At 43.1% G+C, this 18,848-nt stretch overlaps 1 protein-coding gene across 1 annotated transcript in view; it reads left to right on the top strand.

Annotated features, from left to right (window-relative positions):
- Positions 1-18,848, top strand: part of LOC130201783 (nck-associated protein 5-like) — a 39,117-nt gene that overhangs the window by 6,588 nt on the left and 13,681 nt on the right. Inside the window, exons 4-7 of the mRNA XM_056426901.1 lie at positions 575-613; positions 1,845-1,964; positions 15,420-15,599; positions 15,722-18,588. Coding sequence (XP_056282876.1) covers positions 575-613; positions 1,845-1,964; positions 15,420-15,599; positions 15,722-18,588 — 3,206 coding nt within the window. The remainder of the gene's footprint in view (positions 1-574; positions 614-1,844; positions 1,965-15,419; positions 15,600-15,721; positions 18,589-18,848) is intronic.

Here is an 18,848-nt window from a genome sequence, read left to right as displayed (position 1 = left end):
AATTCAAAAGTGGAAATATTGTTTTTATTCCAGTGTCAAGGTATCGTATCTCCTAGCGCTTCAGATATTATAAACAGAAGAAAAGACGTTTCAGATGAGACCGTTTTACATCAACAATATAAAACGAAAACAAAGATTTTACTTTTTTTTTTTTATATTAGGAATATAAAAGGTTGGCATTTTGCAGGTTAAAAAAGAGGAAGAAACATTCTCTAAAACACATTTGTTCAAGTTTTTTATTTATTTTTTAAACTCTATTTCTGGTTTATTTATGTGCTGAGAATAAAGTGACGCAGACTGACTGCAGCAGCTGCTGCGTGACTTCTCTCAATCGGACTTTGTGATGCAACACGCTGTCAATCTGTCTTCACAGCATCTTACACGCCTCTAGAGTGTGTATGTGTGTGTGTGTGTGTGGGGGGGGGGGGCATTTTCATTTAGTTTTTCACCATTTTGAAGCTCCACAGAAAGTTCTGTAATCTACTCTAAATTAAAATGTAAATACAGAGCAGGCTCTCGATGAGTCTTCTAACGTACTCTAACTGTCTCTTTTTTTGTTTTGACTCTCCTCCAGGTGGCGAACCAGGTGGTCCAGGCCCTCCTCACGCAGAAGGTTTGTCTCTTGTCTCGGCGCCGGCGACGTGTCGTTAATCCGGTCGGCCGTTAGAATCCACCGGAGATAAACCGCCACGACGATGAGGAGTGACCTCACGGAGGAAAGATTAGCGACACGTGTCACACACTTACACAGACACACACACACAAGCAGACACACACACACGTACGCACGCACACACGCACACACACAGACACACACACACACGCAGACACACACACACACACAGACACACACACAGACAGTCACACAGACACACACAGACAGACAAACTCAGACACACATACACAGACACACACAGACACACACACAGACACACACACAGAAACACATACACACACACACACAGACACACACACTCACAGACACACACACACAGACACAGGCACACACACACAGAAACACATACACACATACCCACTCACAGACAGACACACACACACAGACACACACACACACACACACAGACACACACACAGGCACACACACAGAAACACATACACACACATACCCACTCACAGACACACACACACAGACACACACACTCACAGACACACACTCACAGACACAGGCACACACACAGAAACACATACACACACACACACAGACACCCGCACACACGCACACAGACACACGCACACACACACACACACACACACACACAGCGCGTGATCTTCAACAGTACACATTTGAAATCCTTTTTTCTTTTTTCTTCTTTCTTTTTGGTGCAAAGACTATAAAATAAGTTTTACTGTTGTGCAGCATAAAATGTTCGCGGGCACCAGACACGAGTCAGACTTGAGTGATGGATCGGACGGCTTTAGAATATTAAACAGGAAACTAATCCAACAGTTAAATAACCTCGTGAAAATACCAAACAGCTCGAATCAACAGAGGCAAATTATATATAGTATTTTGCCTTTATTGTATATTTTCAAATATTTATCTTCTTAATTCTCGTCTGTGTTGATTGTTTGTTGTTAATATCGACTACCGCCGCACCACCCGCCATGAGAAATTCCTTTTATGTTATATTCACCAGCAAAGTGCCTGCGCTCCATATGGTTGTTGTTCCATAGAGTTGACCCGGTTCTACAGAACCGCCGTGTCCATCGTGCATGAAGAAGCCTTTGAGTCCTGGTCCTGTGGACTTGGCATCTAATACATGTGCAAGTGCTCTGAAATATCCCCGTCATCCATTGTTCTTCTCTCTCCGGGGGGGGTCTAGGACTTGAAGGAGGAGTGTGTGAAGCTGCGGACCCGCGTGTTTGACTTGGAGCAGCAGAACCGCATCCTGAGCGTTCTGTTCCAACAACGGGTCAAAATGTCCACGGCGCCCGTCTCCCAGGTAGGAACACACAGCGGCTCCCAACCAGAGCATCCAGAGGGGTTTGGACTTCTACATGAGCAGCGCTCGACTTGTAGAGGTTACCAACTTTACAGAGGACCAAGAAGAAAGAGAGACGTCTAACAGGGGGACCTTTAAATTCAATTGTTACCATGTTCAGGTTTATAATTTGGATTCATCCGGGCCTTTTATTCTTCCTTTCCTAAATAGTGTTGTTGTGTGAAAGTGCACCGTACACACAGAGAAGTACTGGTTCTTAAATGGTTCTTTAAAGGCTTTGTGGTTCTACGAAGAACCATCAACTACTGAATAACCATTTTGGAAATGGTGCCTTCAAGATCCATTTTTTTAAGGTTCATTGAGACACATACTGTATATAGGTTCTTTGAAGAACTCCTTAAGGAAATGTTTCTTTAAATATATATATATACATATATATATATATGTGTATATATATTCATATATACACATATATATATATATATATTTATGTATATATATATATTATAATTTTCTTTTTATATATTTCACATATACATATATATATATATATTAGTGCTGTGAAAAATAACGCGTTAACTCAGTTAATTCAATTACAGGTTTAACTAGTTTTTTTTTTTTTAACACATGCGCAGAATGAGCTTCAATCCGTCTGTTGTTGGTCGTCGGGACGAAAAAAAAGTCACTTGCAAAATGAGCTTCCAATACACCACTTCAATCTGAACTCTGTCCGCTCTCATGCAGACGGTCTGTTCATCGGTAATGATCCTTCCGCAGGTTCACCTCCGGAAACCTTGTGACGACTTCTACTTCCTGTAGATCAGGGTCTCAACACGTCGATCGCGACCTGTCAGTCGATCGCGCGTAGTGTTGGTAGATCGCATGACATTAAAGAGATTGGCCCGCCTGACATGTTCTCTAGAGCACGTCTTTGTTCTTTTATTAAACTAAACGTCTGTTGTTGATCGTATCTCCACAGCAGCATGTCATTTCTGTCTCTACGTTGCGTTAACACTTATCGATCTCCGTCTCGCGCGCCACAGAGCTCCGTGCGCGCGCATCGCCGAGCACAAAAAAGTCACTTATCAATCTGTCCACCTGTCCGGGCCGGTGAGGTTTCAGCTTTGCAGCGGTGTCCCCGCCGTCCCTTTCATCACGGCCCAGTTCATGAAGAAAACCCACACAGTCAGTTTGCCTCAGCAGCTGCTAGAGGAAGACTAGAGGCCTTTAGATTGTATCATGGTGGAGTTCATGGTTGACAAACAAGAGAAAAATGTTCTGTTTAACCCTCCTGTTACCTTTACATTTACTAACATAATTTACCCTCGGGGTCAATTTGACCCCAGCAATTAAAACCTCCAGAAAATTCTTAGAATTAATATTGCTTCCCAAGTTTAAGTGTGAGGTACTTTATGTTTGTTTGTTGACTACCTAAATAGCCCTTTAAATAAATAAAAAAGTTGATATTTCTGATATGTTTGACACAGTGAAAAACAGCCTGGGGTCAAATTGACCCCAAAGAACACCGACATTAAACATTGAATGGGGTCAAATTGACCCGAAAGGTAACAGGATGGTTAAACATTCTGTTTAGGATGAAGATGTATTAATGTTCCATATGGAAGAAAACTGCTAAATAACTGCTGAGTTGCAGCACCATTGTATAGAAGAATGTATAAATGTATATATCCGTCTTTTGTCATAAATCTCTATGTTCTCACAAAATATACCGAGAATATCGGTAATATGTGATTAATCATGATTAATCCACAAAAACCTGTGATTAACCCGATTAAAAATTGTAATTGTTTCACAGCCCTAATATATATATATATATATATATATATATTTGATCTGAAGATCCCTAAAACAGAGATGTGCAGACATGATATGTCCTGATATGAAACTTGCTGCATGAATCTAAAGTGAACTGTTCGGCTCTACTATGAATAATTAGTGAGGCGTGATACTTTTGATGGACAGATGATTATTTTTGCATTCTGGACATTGGAAGAACCCCTGCCCCCCCCTGACTTGGATGGTCGAGTCCATCTTGTTAGCCGCTCATTTTCAAAGAAGTGTCGGCTGTAATTGACAGAAACGTTGTGTTATTGGACCGCAATGAGGATCTGTCGCTGTCGCCATGGCAGCAGGAACACACACGCGCCTGTTGAAGTCAATTACAAAGCAAGCGACACACTTAAAAGTCTGGGTGTGCCGTGGTGTTGAAATATCTCCAGCTCTGCAAATACTGGTGCCGTGCACGACTTGTTCTTATCCAGGAATCCATGCACTGCAATGTGCACGTTACCCCGGGTAACAGTGAGCCAGGAAGTGGAGCGCTGCCGCCAGGGCCGTGTGTAGCATTCAAAGAAAGGGGGGGCTGAGCCCCAAGGGGGGCGGTAGGTCCGTCTAAGTTTGGGCGCCCCGGTTATATGTTGTTGGAAACAGAATTTCAGGGTCATAGTGATATTTTATGCTCATTTGGACACTGTCACTGAGATAAAGATAAACTAGTTTAGTGTTAAATATACCATTCGATGGAAAAAAATATAATAATATATATTACTGCAAAGAATAGAGAGACGTCAACAGTTATTTCTTGTATTTTGAATGGCACTCACTGGAGACAGTTTCTAGCTGTTATTCCCGTTCATTTGCCTCAAGTAAAACCTAAATGTAAGCAGGTAACACTCGTTAACAACTACCTAAATTTACAATTTCCTTTGAGCTAAACTCATTGTCTGTAATCCTGGCCGTCGTTGACGTGAGAGGTTACTTGGCTGAGTGAGAAGCCCCCTAAAATAGGCCTAACGACGCCCCTGGCGCCCACTCAGGAGCTCAGGTCAGGGCGGGCGGGGTCAGAAGGACCAGTGCTTTCACACAGGAGACCACTGGCAGTGTGTCGTGTCACTAATTTAACCAAGGGTACATTTTACAGTTAATTTTAAAGTGAAATTGGACATCTACGACATACTTATTGCTTTAATGCAAAAAAAAGGACTGTATCTGGCCATTTTTTCACATATATTTGCATTGACTCTCCTTCAAAACTCAAATTCTGATAAAAGCGATCCTTTCAAATCATAATAATTACGCAAAAAGGCCGGCAAGAAAATTTCTTGAAGTTACATAAAGTTTCTAAAATGGTCTCTTTGGGTTGTCAGCAGGTTTCCTCCACGCCGACAAACACGATCTCTATTCAGGTGGGCCGCTTTGATATCACAGGCAGGATTGGTAATTAGAAGAATAATGGAACAACTTTTCCGACTCAAGAAGTTCTCGAGGAAAGTCGAGGAATTCCCACACCAGGTTATTAAGTATGCTGGGGAGCCCAGCAGAGCAGGACGCGCTGTCCTTCATCTCTAACCTTTTCTGGTAAAGGTCAAACTCGCAGACGTTATGAGAACTTTATGTATCACAGCGGAGCCGAGTATTTTCCTTACAGCCCGATTAAAAAGGTTCTCGATACAAATGTCAGCGCATCAATATAGAAGCAGCAAACTACTCTGTAAAGATATAGAAGAGTAATGATGGCCTGATGAAGTCACTTTCCCTCATTATAAAATGCTCTATGTGTTTTGATCATTGTCATAAATCCTTATGAATACTTCCGAGTACCGATAAGTGCGATACGACAGCGATGGTGATGGCAAGGAAGGAAGGAAGGAGGAAAGGAAAGGAAGAAAGGAAGGGCAGCGGCCAGCACTAAGTCATTGCTCTCGCAGCAGTGGGTCAGTGCTTAAAATGACATTCAAGGAAACAACTAGTGAGACTATCAGCTAATGCGTCTCCGACAATCAGCCAAACATCTGGAGAGTCCCGTCACCGACACCGCAGACGACTCGCTCCGACCCCCAAAAAAGAACGTTGTGGTTGTAATCCGAGTTTTTTGATTGCTCTGTAATTGTTCTGATGTTTGTGAGAGAGAGTCCTGCAGAGTGATACTCACTCACCGAATATTGAATCCGAGATTCCTCTTATTAAACAAGCTAATTCCTCTCATTAAACACTCAGTAAAATAGTTATCGGATCATTTTCAGATGAGAAAATCAACTTTCTCGTTATCGCGGACACTAAATGCCAAATCCTACGAGATTATAAAGTTTCACTGGGCAAAGAGGAGTTTTATAGCAAGAAATGCCGCCCAAAAAATGTTAATAACACAATATTGCCAGCAGCAGCATGAGAGAAAAAAAACGTTCATGTGCCACGTTCACTAATGCAACATTTACAGATATCCACAAGGCTACACTAGCGGTGTGAGATAATGATCTAATGCCTCGAGCTTGGACGTTAACAGTGGTTATATTGATTTACGGCAAAGTGAAAAACTAAAGTTTTTTTAGAGCGTTTAAATCTTTGATTCCAAAAGTTTGGGGTATTTTAATCGTCGTTTTCTTGAGCTGGGACCACCTGCGGTGCAGCTAAACAGCATTTTGCTTGTTGTTATGACTAAAAGATGAAGTCAGTGAACCCCCAGAGATTTCAGAGAGGTTAGGGATTGTTTTATGTCGGTGGTGATGATTTGCTCGTATGACATGGTACACAAAATGTTGAATTGATCCAAACGATTGATTCATGTTGCTGCTGTAAATATTAGTTTTTTCAGTCACGTCCCTTTTCAAAGATGCAAAGGGTGAACGACTTGGCGAGCAGACGGCAGTTTACGTCATCAGCAGATATTAACATTCACTTGTATTTCGACAAAGGACAAAACCACTACATCAGGTGATGGTTTCTATGGGGGTCAGATCAGTCTCAATAACTGCAAATGCACACAGAGACTCACAGATGCAAATGCACAGATTCACAAATGCACGAAGACCAATTCACAAATATATTCAATTTACAAATGCACGCAGAACAATTCACAAACACATTCAAACTGACTCTTGAGTGTTTCATCTTGTTTCGTTTGTGCACATTTAAAACCAAAACAATCTAATTCAAGTTACACAATATCTGCACCGCTCCCCATGCAGAGCCCCCAGCTCCCCGGTCTGCTTCTTCACAGCAGCGGTAAAGACAAGGGGCCTGAAGACGAGGAGTGTTGTATTGAGTGAGGCGAGAGCCGTGAAGATGGTGTTCCTGTGGTTTGAAGAGCAGCAGTGAGTGTGGCCTTATTTGAGGCGGCTCTGGGGGATGCGTGGACACATTTGTGATGGGATTGTGATTGTGTTTTTTAATTAACTCAAAAGTCCATGGAGGCTAAAGTGCATTGTCCTTGTGTCTGAATGGTCAATTGATGAGCTGCTTCTTCGGTGGCAGTGAACCTGAAAATGGCTTAATTACCACTTCAAAACCGAGGACAAGCCATGACTACACTTTTTTAACAAGAAGAAAATGACAGTGAAAACTGAGTGGAACGTGAATGTTAAAAAAGAAAAAATGTTTTTAAACCACACTACTATTAACACTTTGAATAATTTCTTTTTTACTCTGGATATTTTATTTTTTTATTCATTTTGCACAATTCAAACAATAAAACTAAATAAAAATTACAACAGAGATAAATGAATATCACAGTGCAGGAAGAGACACAAATTTTTTATTGAAAAGCCTCCACCTATATAATATTTAACATTTTACAAATTTTCAAACGTGAAATGAGAAATGCATAAGATAGACAACAAAAGAAATAAGAAAGAAACATAATCTAATTATATCGCGTCTGTGTAGGCATGTAAGCATGGCTTGGGTTAGTAATGCAAATGAAAGAATAAGGATGGTGGTATTATATTTAGTTATTCTCCGCTTACCTAATTTGAACGTTAGCTGCCCGTAAGCTCTACCGTTCATCAGATGGGCCAAGCTGCAACTACCCGGTACTCGTGAAAATTAAACTGTGAACAAGAAAAAGCTTATAAATCGATAGCAACAATATTCTGGTAGCTACATGAGGAAAAGATGCTCGATATCGTGGTGGTATCGGTCTATTTATCCAGCAGCTATTTTTTTTTATTCATTCACTCTATTTTAAAAATATTTGTCAACCGCATTTAAAGCTTAACATCTTCAGTAAGACGAATGGGCTGGAGGCTGCAGACAGGAAGGAGGAGTAGAACACCAATTATCCTCTTTAACATTATTAAGGAATATGCAAGAGACACATAATTGAGAATTTGCAAACTGCCGCTACAGTTTAGTTGGTAGAAAAATATCCATATCTGCCATAAGCAGTTAGATTCCATAACAACATCTATCATTCAAGGTTTTTTATTTGCCATTTGTGCGTAGACCAACAGTCCAGACACATTGGAATTATTGTGCAGGGCTCTCTGAGTCAACAGGGGTAAAAACACACAAGAGAAATATAAAAACACACTATAATAAGAGAAATATAAAAGCACACTGTCCATAAGGTGGTAGTATGTACACTATTAAATACAGTTTTAAAAACAGGTTCTCAACATAAAAAGAGAGGGCAGCTGTTAATAACACGGCGAGTCCTGAGTGCTGTTCCGAGAGTCAGCCTTTAAAAATATATCCCATAATGCAACTTGATAGATATTTTCTCAGAACTTTCAGTCTGGCTTGTTGTTTTTATTTATTTTAAATGGTTGTCCCCTTTAAAAGTCTGACTCAGTACTGCTAATGATACATGATAATGAGAGTAATAATTATATGAAAAGAATAAAAGGGCTTAATTCACACAGCACCGCATGCAAATGGGGGCAAAGTGCGCTGTCGGTCCTGGATCCTCCACAGCCACACAGAACGAGTCATTTTAGCACTTCCATTTACAGACGTGTCATACATTTATTCATTCACCTGCTTTTTCTTTTTAGCCATAAAATAGATGTACTTTTAAGAAGAAAAGGCTTTTAAATAATGTGCGTGTAACTTGTGAAATCGGTATTTACAGGACTTTCAGAGCTTCTGAATTTGATGCCGTTTGATGTTATTAGATGAGATCAGATTAGATATTCCTCTATTAATTAGAAATCTAGAAATGTCAGGATCACAACAGCTGGTGCACATGAGAGCATTAATAAAACATAAAAATAAAACACAATAACAATACTAAATAATAAATATACAGAGGAAACTAAATTATTTGCATTATTGCTAATTGCAAATGTAACTTCAGGGTATGAACACGATATAGAGTTGATGATTTTTGCTTACCCCTCAGTTACTGTATTTAAAATGTGTTACGTTTAGCTAATTATTCATATGACAAATATTTGGAAGTAGCTTTGGATATATATATATATTATATTTATATATATAATATGAATATATATCATATAATATTAATATATATCATATAATATAATATTTATATATATATATATATATATATATGAAGGGAGAGAAACTTCTCCGCAGTCCTCAATTTCGCCCTTGACTTTAAGCCCTCTGATTGAGGGTTTGTTAAACTGGATCGCTCTCATCTCGGTTAGCCCTAGACATGCCGACTGTAATTAGTTCCAAGATTAATCTGCATGAGCGTGGTCGAATGTGTCCTCCTCCCACTGCGCTCGTGAACTAAAGGCCAGTTTGGATTATAAAATAAATAGGTGAATATCAATGAATAGACCAAATCACTTGAGTCCCTGGGTCCCTTATGCAATTATTTCCACTTTCACATTGATTACTGCTAACAGATGACATTAATGACTTTGAGAGGAAGATGGCCGTGGCAGCCTTGTGTAAACGATTAAGACTTTTTGGTCACCTTTGGATCCCTCTGATTGGAAACGGCGCCGGTTCACCACTGCGTGCCAGTGAACGATGCCGGCAGCTCCTCGGAAAAAATACTGGGCTAAGAAAAACTTGAAGGACTTAGAATGAAACTATTTTCCAATTATGTTAAGCTGTGTTTTTACATTAACGTTTATCAGAACTCAAAATGTAGACATCAAACATTGTTCTTTTTCAAATTGAAGTTCTCACAATTGTTCTCACTTTTTTTTTTTTACAAATATCCCTCCAAAGGACAGAAGTCAGTGGAAAAGAAGAGGAGCTGCTAGCACATATAAAAACAAGAAAAGTGGGAAGTAAATGAAAAGCTGGAATACACATTGTTTTGGAAAAAAAGCATGACAAAATCTGACTTGAGAGAAACATTGAACACTGAAGGCATTATTCCTGAATTTTTACACACCTTATACAAAACAATCTGTATCAATAGGCACTTCTTAAATAAGGTCTTATACTTTTTGTGGAAATATTTATGGTACATAACATAGTAAACATGTACTTTAATTGATATTTCCATCGTTTTCATCTCGGGCAAATTGTACTTTTCAGTGCTTTTTGATGCCTTACAACTTATGAAATTCAAATTCCTTTTTTGTAGGAAATTTAAGTTTGAGGTCATAAAAAAAAATGACAAAGTATATTAAAGCTTATATGGTGGAAACTGTATGTGATCCATATCATATAGTAAGTACTACGTTTTTTAGAAATTGGTTGCCTGACATGCAAATGTTAAACTGATTGAAGTCCATACCAGTTTCTATGAGCAGTTCTAGAACAATAGACATCACAAATAAAAGGCTATGGCACGAGGTGTGGTGAAGAAACGGGCACGAGTTCAGGTACAAAAAAAAAGAAGCTCCTTTTACTGAGAAAAAGGTCAAACATGGAACTCATGTAGAAAGGCAAAGTGAACTTACAGGAACTAACAACAGGACTAAACAACAACAATCTGGCCGTGGACAAGGAAAAGAACAGCAGTATATATAAGGGGGGAAACAACAGGTGAAGAAAATGAGCAATCAGGGAGGCAGAGGAGTGGCAGGTGAAGGCAATGAGCAATCAGGGAGGCAGAGGAGTGGCTGGTGAAGGCAATGAGCAATCAGGGAGGCAGAAGAGTGGCATGTGATGGGAATGAGCAATCAGGGAGGCAGAGGAGTGGCAGGTAAAGGTAATGAACAATCAACAGACACAGAACTAACAGGGTGTTACGTGCTGAAGATTCAACTCACTAACATGCTTGGTTATTACATTTTTTTTAAACCTATTTAATTTAATGAGGTATTATATTAGCATCGGACTCACAACGAAGACAATGCTACACTGATACATCAAAAGATATGAGAACAATGTGTTGTATCTTTAGCTAACGAGTTGCTTTCTCCACCTGCCACTGTTTACTTAGTCTTTTTTCCTGATGGCGCCGCGGACGGTCGCCTCGGTGTGTTGGTGCGCGATGTTTTTTGTTGTGTTCGTTTTAAATACTGTTTTCTGCTGGGATTCCCAGAGCTCTTTCACCAGAGAAGAGCTCTTGAACATCAGGGGAACAACTCCAGCGGATTTACTTCCAACGTTTTTAACTTCTGTGGAGTTACTGGACATTTTTGTAAAAGGTGTGCTCACCTTTACGGGTGAGACGCCGCGGAGAGGGAAACGCTCAGGGCGCTTTGCGGCTACGGAAACGGGATCTCGTACAGCGCTGCCGGGCATATTTCTCCAACGTCCGCTCACTGTGCAACAAACTGGACGAACTCCAGCTGCTGGTGGGAGAGACAGAGACTTCTCCTCATCCTCCGTTCTGTGCTTCACGGAATCATGGCTTAGTGGCTCGATACCAGACTCTGCGCTCCAGCTCGCTGGCTTCCAGCTGTTCCGGCGGACCGGGTCACGGAGCTCTCCGGAAAAAAAAGGGTGGAGGAATCTGCTTTACCTCAACAACGGCTGGTGCAACGACGTAACGGTGATTCTACAGCACTGTTCGCCGGACCTGGAATCTTTATCATTCACTGCAAACCCTTCTACTCCCCACGTGAGTTCGCTTCATTCATCCTGGCGGAGTTTACATGCCGCCGCAGGGGAACGTGAACGAGGCACAACAGACCTCGCCGAACAGATACGGTGTGTGGGCGGACCTTCCGGACTCTTTAGTTATTGTACTGGGATTTTAACAAAGGAAACCTCAGCCACGAACTCCTAAATATAGACAGTTAATTAAATGCCCTACCAGAGAGAAGAGCATTCTGGACCACTGCTACACAACAATCAGCAGGGCCTATCACGCCGTCCTCGAGCTGCACTGGGAAACTCTGACCACGTCATGGTTCATCTGATTCCCTCATACAGGCAGAGACTAAAGCTCTGCAAACCTGTGGTGAGGAAGTTCAAGAAGTGGACCAGTGAGGCTCTGGAGGATCTACGGGCGTGCTTGGACTGTACTGACTGGGATGTCTTCAGGACTGCTACCAACAGCCTGGATGAGTACACAGAGGCTGTAACTTCCTACATCAGCTTCTGTGAGGACAGCTGTATTCCATCCAGCTCCAGGGTGAGTTATAACAACGACAAACCCTGGTTCACAGCGGAGCTCAGGAAGCTAAGACTGCAGAAGGACCAGGCATTCAGGAGTGGGGACAAGGACCTGTACACAGAGTCCAAATACAGGTTTAGCAAGGCGGTGAGAGATGCTAAACGACTGTACTCTGAGAAACTGCAACAGCAGCTCTCAGCAAACGACTCTGCTTCTGTCTGGAGAGGGCTCAGGCAGATCACCAACTACAAGCCCAAATCACCCCACTCCATGAACAATGTGCTTCTGGCAGGCAGCTAAATGAGTTCTACTGCCGCTTTGAAAGACAATGGAGCAGTCCTGAGACAATCCCCACAGCCCCACCAACAAGCCACAGACCATCAGCCCACCCTCCCCAGCCCATCAGGGGCTCACACCTCTGGAGCACCCTCCATCAACTCAGCGACGCCCCTCGTCATCCTGGAGAGAGCCGTCAATAGGCTGTTTAAAAGCAGAACCCCATAAAGCAGCGGGCCCGGACTCCGTCTCCCCTCCACCCTGAAGCACTGTGCTGACCAGCTGTCTCCGGTGTTCACCGACATCTTCAACACCTCCTGGAGACATGCCACGTTCCAGCCTGCTTCAAGGCCTCCACCATCATCCCGTCCCCAAAAACCCAAGATCACAGGACTCAATGACTACAGGCCCATCGCCCTGACCTCTGTGGTCATGAAGTCCTTTGAACGCTTGGTCCTGTCACACCTCAAGACCATCACCGACCCACTCCTGGACCCCTGCAGTTCGCCTACAGAGCCAACAGGTCTGCAGACGATGCAGTCAACATGGCCCTTCACTACATCCTCCAGCATCTGGACTCCCGAGGAACCTCGCCAGGATCCTGTTTGTGGACTTCAGCTCTGCCTTCAATACGATCATCCGTCCCTGCTGCAGGACAAGCTCTCCCAGCTGCACGTGCCCGACTCCACCTGCAGGTGGATCACAGACTTCCTGACCGACAGGAAGCAGCACGTGAGGCTGGGGAAACACGTCTCAGGCTCCCGGACCACCAGCACGGGTTCCCCCAAGGCTGTGTTCTCTCCCTCTGCTGTTCTCCTGTACACCAACAGCTGCACCTCCAGTCACCAGTCCGTCAAGCTCCTAAAGTTCGCGGATGACACCACCCTCATTGGACTCATCTCTGGTGGGGACGAGACCGCCTACAGGTGGGAGACTGACCACCTGGTGACCTGGTGCAGCCAGAACAACCTGGAGCTCAACGCTCTGAAGACAGTGGAGATGGTTGTGGATTTCAGGAGGAATGCAGCCCCACCCGCCCTCTCATCCTGTGTGACTCCGTCGACGCTGTGGAGTCCTACCGCTTCCTGGGCTCCATCATCTCCCAGGACCTCAAGTGGGAGCTGAACATCGGCTCCATCTCCAAGAAGGCCCAGCAGAGGATGTTCTTCCTGAGGCAGCTGAGGAAATTCAACCTGCCAGGGAAGATGATGGTACAGTTCTACACGGCCATCGTTGAGTCCATCATCTGCTCCTCCATCACCGTCTGGCACCCTGCAGCCACAGCCAAAGACAAGCGCAGGCTGCAGAGCATCATCCGCTCGGCCGAGAGGGTTATCGGCTGCAATCTGCCTTCCCTCCAGGTCCTGTTCACTTCCAGGTCACTGAAGCGGGCCAGAAAGATTGTCGCCGACCCTCCCACCCTGGACACTCCTGTTCGAGTCCCTCCCTCGGGAGGAGGCTGCGTCCATCATGACTAAGTCCACCCGCCACAACAAAAGCTTTTTCCGTCGGCGGTCGGGCTCATGAATGGACCCGGGACTGACTGACTGTCACCCCAGGACTACCACCTCTTCTTCCACCTTCCTCTCTCCTCCTTCTTCCCGCTCCTTCCTCTTCCTCCTCCTCCTCTTCCTCCCTCCTCCTCCCTCCTCCTTCTTCTTCCCTCCTCCACACACGTCACTTTAACATGCACTTCAACTAAAACACACCACTTGAAGCACACACCCAAACACTCTCACATTATTTGTTGTCTTTCCGTCGCATTGATTGTTGTTTGTTTGTCATGTCCAAATGTTGCACCTTCCACCAAAAAAAATTCCTCGTTTGTTTGTGAAAACATTCTTTGGCAATAAACCTGTTTCTGATTCTGATTCTGATTCTGATTTTTGCTAATTCGTGATCGGCTGATACTGCCCACTCAGCTCATCGGGATTAATGGGACCTGTGGGACTTTGTGATACAGTCTTACGGTCTATGGTAGCTGGGAAACCAAACACAAGAGCTGGAAGGGTATACAAGCTGTATGGAGTTGAACAGAGGTGATTCTCCGTTAGTTTAATTTCATTTAAAGCATATACATGGGAAGCACTTGGGGGGAAATCAGTGTAGTATCAATCAATAAACCAATCAAACAATAAACCTTAGACAAATGTATGTGTTTCAATATGTTGTGAAAGTCTTTTCAAAGCTTTCAACATTTCTTTCAAAGCTATTTTGCATCAGCTGAAGACATTTTTGGAGACAATATTCTGTGATATTTGTTGTATGAGTTATAAGTTTGTCTGCATTACAATAAACTATTCAATTAAGAGGCTAACAATGCACTTTTCTTTCATATATCACTTATAAACAGGCACAGTGTGGGCAAGTGGTCTGGCATTGGCAAAAAAAACATTTTAAGAATGCTTTGGAAGATCCATCCAAAAGACTCTACCCAGTTAAAGATGTTATTTTAAAAAACGTCAGTCAGAGGAACACTATGTAAATCTTGATTTTGGTTAATTTTGTAAACTCTGACAAACATAAAAGTATTATAATCTACTGCCATCAGTTGTTGTGCAGTTATGTTTAAAATATGAATGAAAAGCAGACACTGCAAGATGTTCAATGTTCAAGGAACATTGTATTTTACAACATAGGAACATGTCAGTCTATTCCTCAATTACCCTTTGGTTGGAAAGAGACAGCTGAGTATCCAGCATATTTAATAAGTGGGATCTGTTTCAGAGATAACAGGAGAGCCATGGGGCATTCTCCTATTGTACATCCTTCTTCTGCTTAGAGTCATAATTACAATATGTGCCACTACTGATAAATTAAATTGTATATCCTGCTAACATGTCTCTTATTGCCAGTAATGTCAATGTTATCCTGCAATGATGACATTCATTGCAAGATGTTTGCTTAATTTCAATTGATTCATTCCATAATTAATGATTTTCCAGGAGGTCCAAAGGAATGGAAAAGCTGGTATTCCTACAGGAAGGTGGCCCAGCCTGCTGAGTCTAACATGCCCACGCAGTAGTGGTAGCGGCAGTAGCAGTGAACTGTCACTCTCCAGTGCTTGTAGCGAGTACTCCAGTGGCTCCCACACTTGGGCAGAGGGACGTGGATTCTCCAAGCAGGTGGGTTTCAAGCACCTTACATTCATCTTCTTTTGATTTGAAGAATAATGAAGTTGCCAATGTTGGTGATCCCCTCTGTAAATGCCATTTCAATTATTGCCAATGTGATTTGTAATGCACAGTGTGCCACAAGCCGGGATAAAAGGATGAGTACGGGTTCAGTATCCAGCAACCACTCTGCACCCATCGAGCAGGCGGACCTGGGATGGAAGGAAGGCCACATTCTGAAAGGCCTGAAGCGTCTCCAAATGTGCAGCTCCAAAGAGGCGTCGTCTCTTGCGTCTGTGGCACATTGCAAAGATTGTATGACGTCCAACGAGGGCATATACTCGTTTGGTGTCAAGTGCGTTCAACAAGGGAGTACAACCAAGCAGTTAGCCCCTACATGTAAATCTTTGAAGGCCGGAGCAGGGACGTCTGCCCCAGGCTCAGACGTTACCAATAAGGAATTCATTAAATTAGAAAGTCGAGAGTCCAGTGACCAACCGACAAAAGAACCCGTTTGTTTGCAACTGGATGTCACAAGGGATGATGACAACAATATTCAAGAAGACCCTGTAAAACTTATAGGGAATTCTGGTCTGTTTCCCTCACCTACCGCAGACAACTTCTCATTTTTGGAGGGCCCCTCAGTAAAACCTGGTGTAAGCCCAACAGCTAGCCTTACACATTCGGAGGAAATACACAAGCCTTCAAGCCTGAAGTTAAGTGACAGAAACAATAACCAGGAAAGGTCTACTGACCGTAAATCCAGACTTGATCATGTCAAAAGACAACAGGGCAGACTTGCAGTCAAGCGAGTTGAAGCGGATACAAATGGCATGAGCTCCTCTATTCAGCATTCTGCAACAAGAGCTCTGAGTTGTGTGAGTGTCGCCAGACAGCGCAGCTCCTCAATGGAGGTTCCTCACTGCAGAGACCAGGCAAGTCAAGCTGGCAGTGAAAGCCAGGACTTCACCATCTCAGAATCTCCGCAGAGGAAACCGAAACCTCAGCCTTGTGACTCAGCAAGAAAGGCTTTCATTCTGCGGAGCAAGAGTGCGGATGGAGGGAAAGAACAAGCTAAGCATACACATTCTCCCTTCCACCAAAAACTTATTAAGGTCCACATGTCCAAAGGACAGTCAGACCCTCCTGGGCACAGTCCTCCTAGCAAAACTACGAACCTCAGTAAAACCCATTGTTCAAACAAGGGATCATTATCTAAAGTTGAGAAAGATGAAAACATCTTGGTATCGACAAATTCCAAGTCTCTCAAGAGTGTACGCTCTCCCCTCGCTTCCCCTGTGAAACATTCAAAGACATTTAAGCCACCAGAGATCAATGAATGCTCAAAGAGCCCAACAAAATCCTCTCTGCAAGTCACTGGGCTTCAATCAAGCAAGGAGTCTATAGAAGAGAGCATCTACGACAACTTACCCTGCTCTCAGCGAAAACAACGACGGCAAAACCAGCACTGTGATGTTTCCTGTTCAGAAAGTAGGTCCCCATCCCCGCCACCACCCCCAGGACGAACTACTTCTCTTGTCCTTCGGCCCAGTTGCGACGGCTCACCCAAAGCAAATAATTCTGCAGGTCAGGCTCAAAGCTCGACTACTGGAAAGGCAACGTCGGGCACCGCCAAGCCACAGACATATCTTTCTTCTATTTTACAGCCGCAACAATCCAACACAGCAAAGGACAATCAACAAACGGGTGCTGATGGGAAGCTACTGAAAGATATCCCTGCCAAGCTCTACCATACCCAGTCATCTAAGATGTCATCTGTCTCACTTCAAGAGTCGCCAGAGTCAGTCCAGCTATCTATGGACAGAAATACCACATGCCATGATGAACATGGTGTGCCCTCTATATTTCCAAGCCAGAGCATCTTACAGAGATCCAAACAGAGCATTAGTGAGCCAAAACTTTCAGACGTATTGCCTCAGGTGTATTCTAAGATGTACTACCATGGGATTGCCAATAATTCTCAGAGTTCCACCTCCAGACCTGTAGAAATGTCTCTCCCTGTAAATGCCAAATCTCATGAGGCAATTGCTGGACAGGAAACCAGTACCTTCCTAGTTTTCAGAAGACATGACAAAGATGACACTGCGAAAGGTGTCCACACCTATAAGACCTTTACGTGTGATCCCCAGATGATACATGAATCTGGAGCTCACGATAAAGTCTGCAGAAAGATTGAGACCCGCTGTAACTCACTAGATTCTGAGCCCTGTGCTCAACCTGTTGCATCGGACAGCGGTGTGATGTTAGATTGGGGATTTGATGAGGAAGGTTGGCTGTTTAAACGTTCTGTGTCTGTGTCAACCAGACCTCCGTTTAAGCCAGTAATGGGAATGAATGGGGCTAAGGCTCGTAGCCAGAGCTTTGGTGCACGCTACATGGACAGGCCGAGCTTCAACAGATCTGGAAAGGTCCGTACCCAGATCAAAACACACTCAGGTAGCTCCTTGAACTCTCTTAATGATGCCCTTCCAGGAAGTATGAGTTGCTCAAGTAGCTACCATTGTCCAATGAATCGATCCCTTTTGAACAACTTTTTAATTGAAGAGGGCCTGACAGCACCTTCGCATTTGGGGTCCTCCAGTGAAAGACTTCAAACTCTTAAACACCAACGAGAGCAGGCTAGGCGCCTTCAGATTGAGCAACAGTTTTCAAGCGCCTTTGGAGAGCCAGTTTCTGAAGAACCAGAGAGACAAAGTTCTATAACCGCAATCGAAGAGAAAGTGATGCTCGGCATAGAGGAGAACTTGCATAAGTCTCAGGAACAGGAGAAAACCAGTGAAGTGAAGCAAAAATCGGGCTCAACCTTATCAAATTGGTTTGGTTTTCGTAAGAGTAAGCTTCCTGCTCCGAGCAGCAAAAAGACTGATCCACCCAAAGTTAAAGAGGACAAGAGGGAGCAAAAGATGACATCACTTCTGGGAGGAAAGCAGACAAAGTTAGATAAAAAAAGAGACAGAAGAAAAAGCGATGGAAAAGACGGGTAAGAAATTGTTAAAATCAGTATTACTTTTGACTAACTTTTCGACTTTCATTATATCTTCATCTCAACATTAAACCTTCAGTTTTTGTTCCAGCAGATTTGCTTCATAGCTTGTTCTTAGCATATCGCTAACTAAGTGCTTTAATAACTATAGCAATTTTTATAAAGTCGTCTTAGACACATCGTCCAAATTTCCTTAGCCCAGAGATCAATTGAGACAAATTTACTTCAGAGATTTTTAAGAGATATAGTGTAAATTA

The sequence above is a fragment of the Pseudoliparis swirei genome, chromosome 2 (assembly GCF_029220125.1).
Source record: "Pseudoliparis swirei isolate HS2019 ecotype Mariana Trench chromosome 2, NWPU_hadal_v1, whole genome shotgun sequence".
Taxonomy (NCBI): Eukaryota; Metazoa; Chordata; class Actinopteri; order Perciformes; family Liparidae; genus Pseudoliparis; species Pseudoliparis swirei.
Note: the sequence above shows the minus strand (reverse complement) of the source record. Positions and strands in the feature narration are given on the sequence as shown.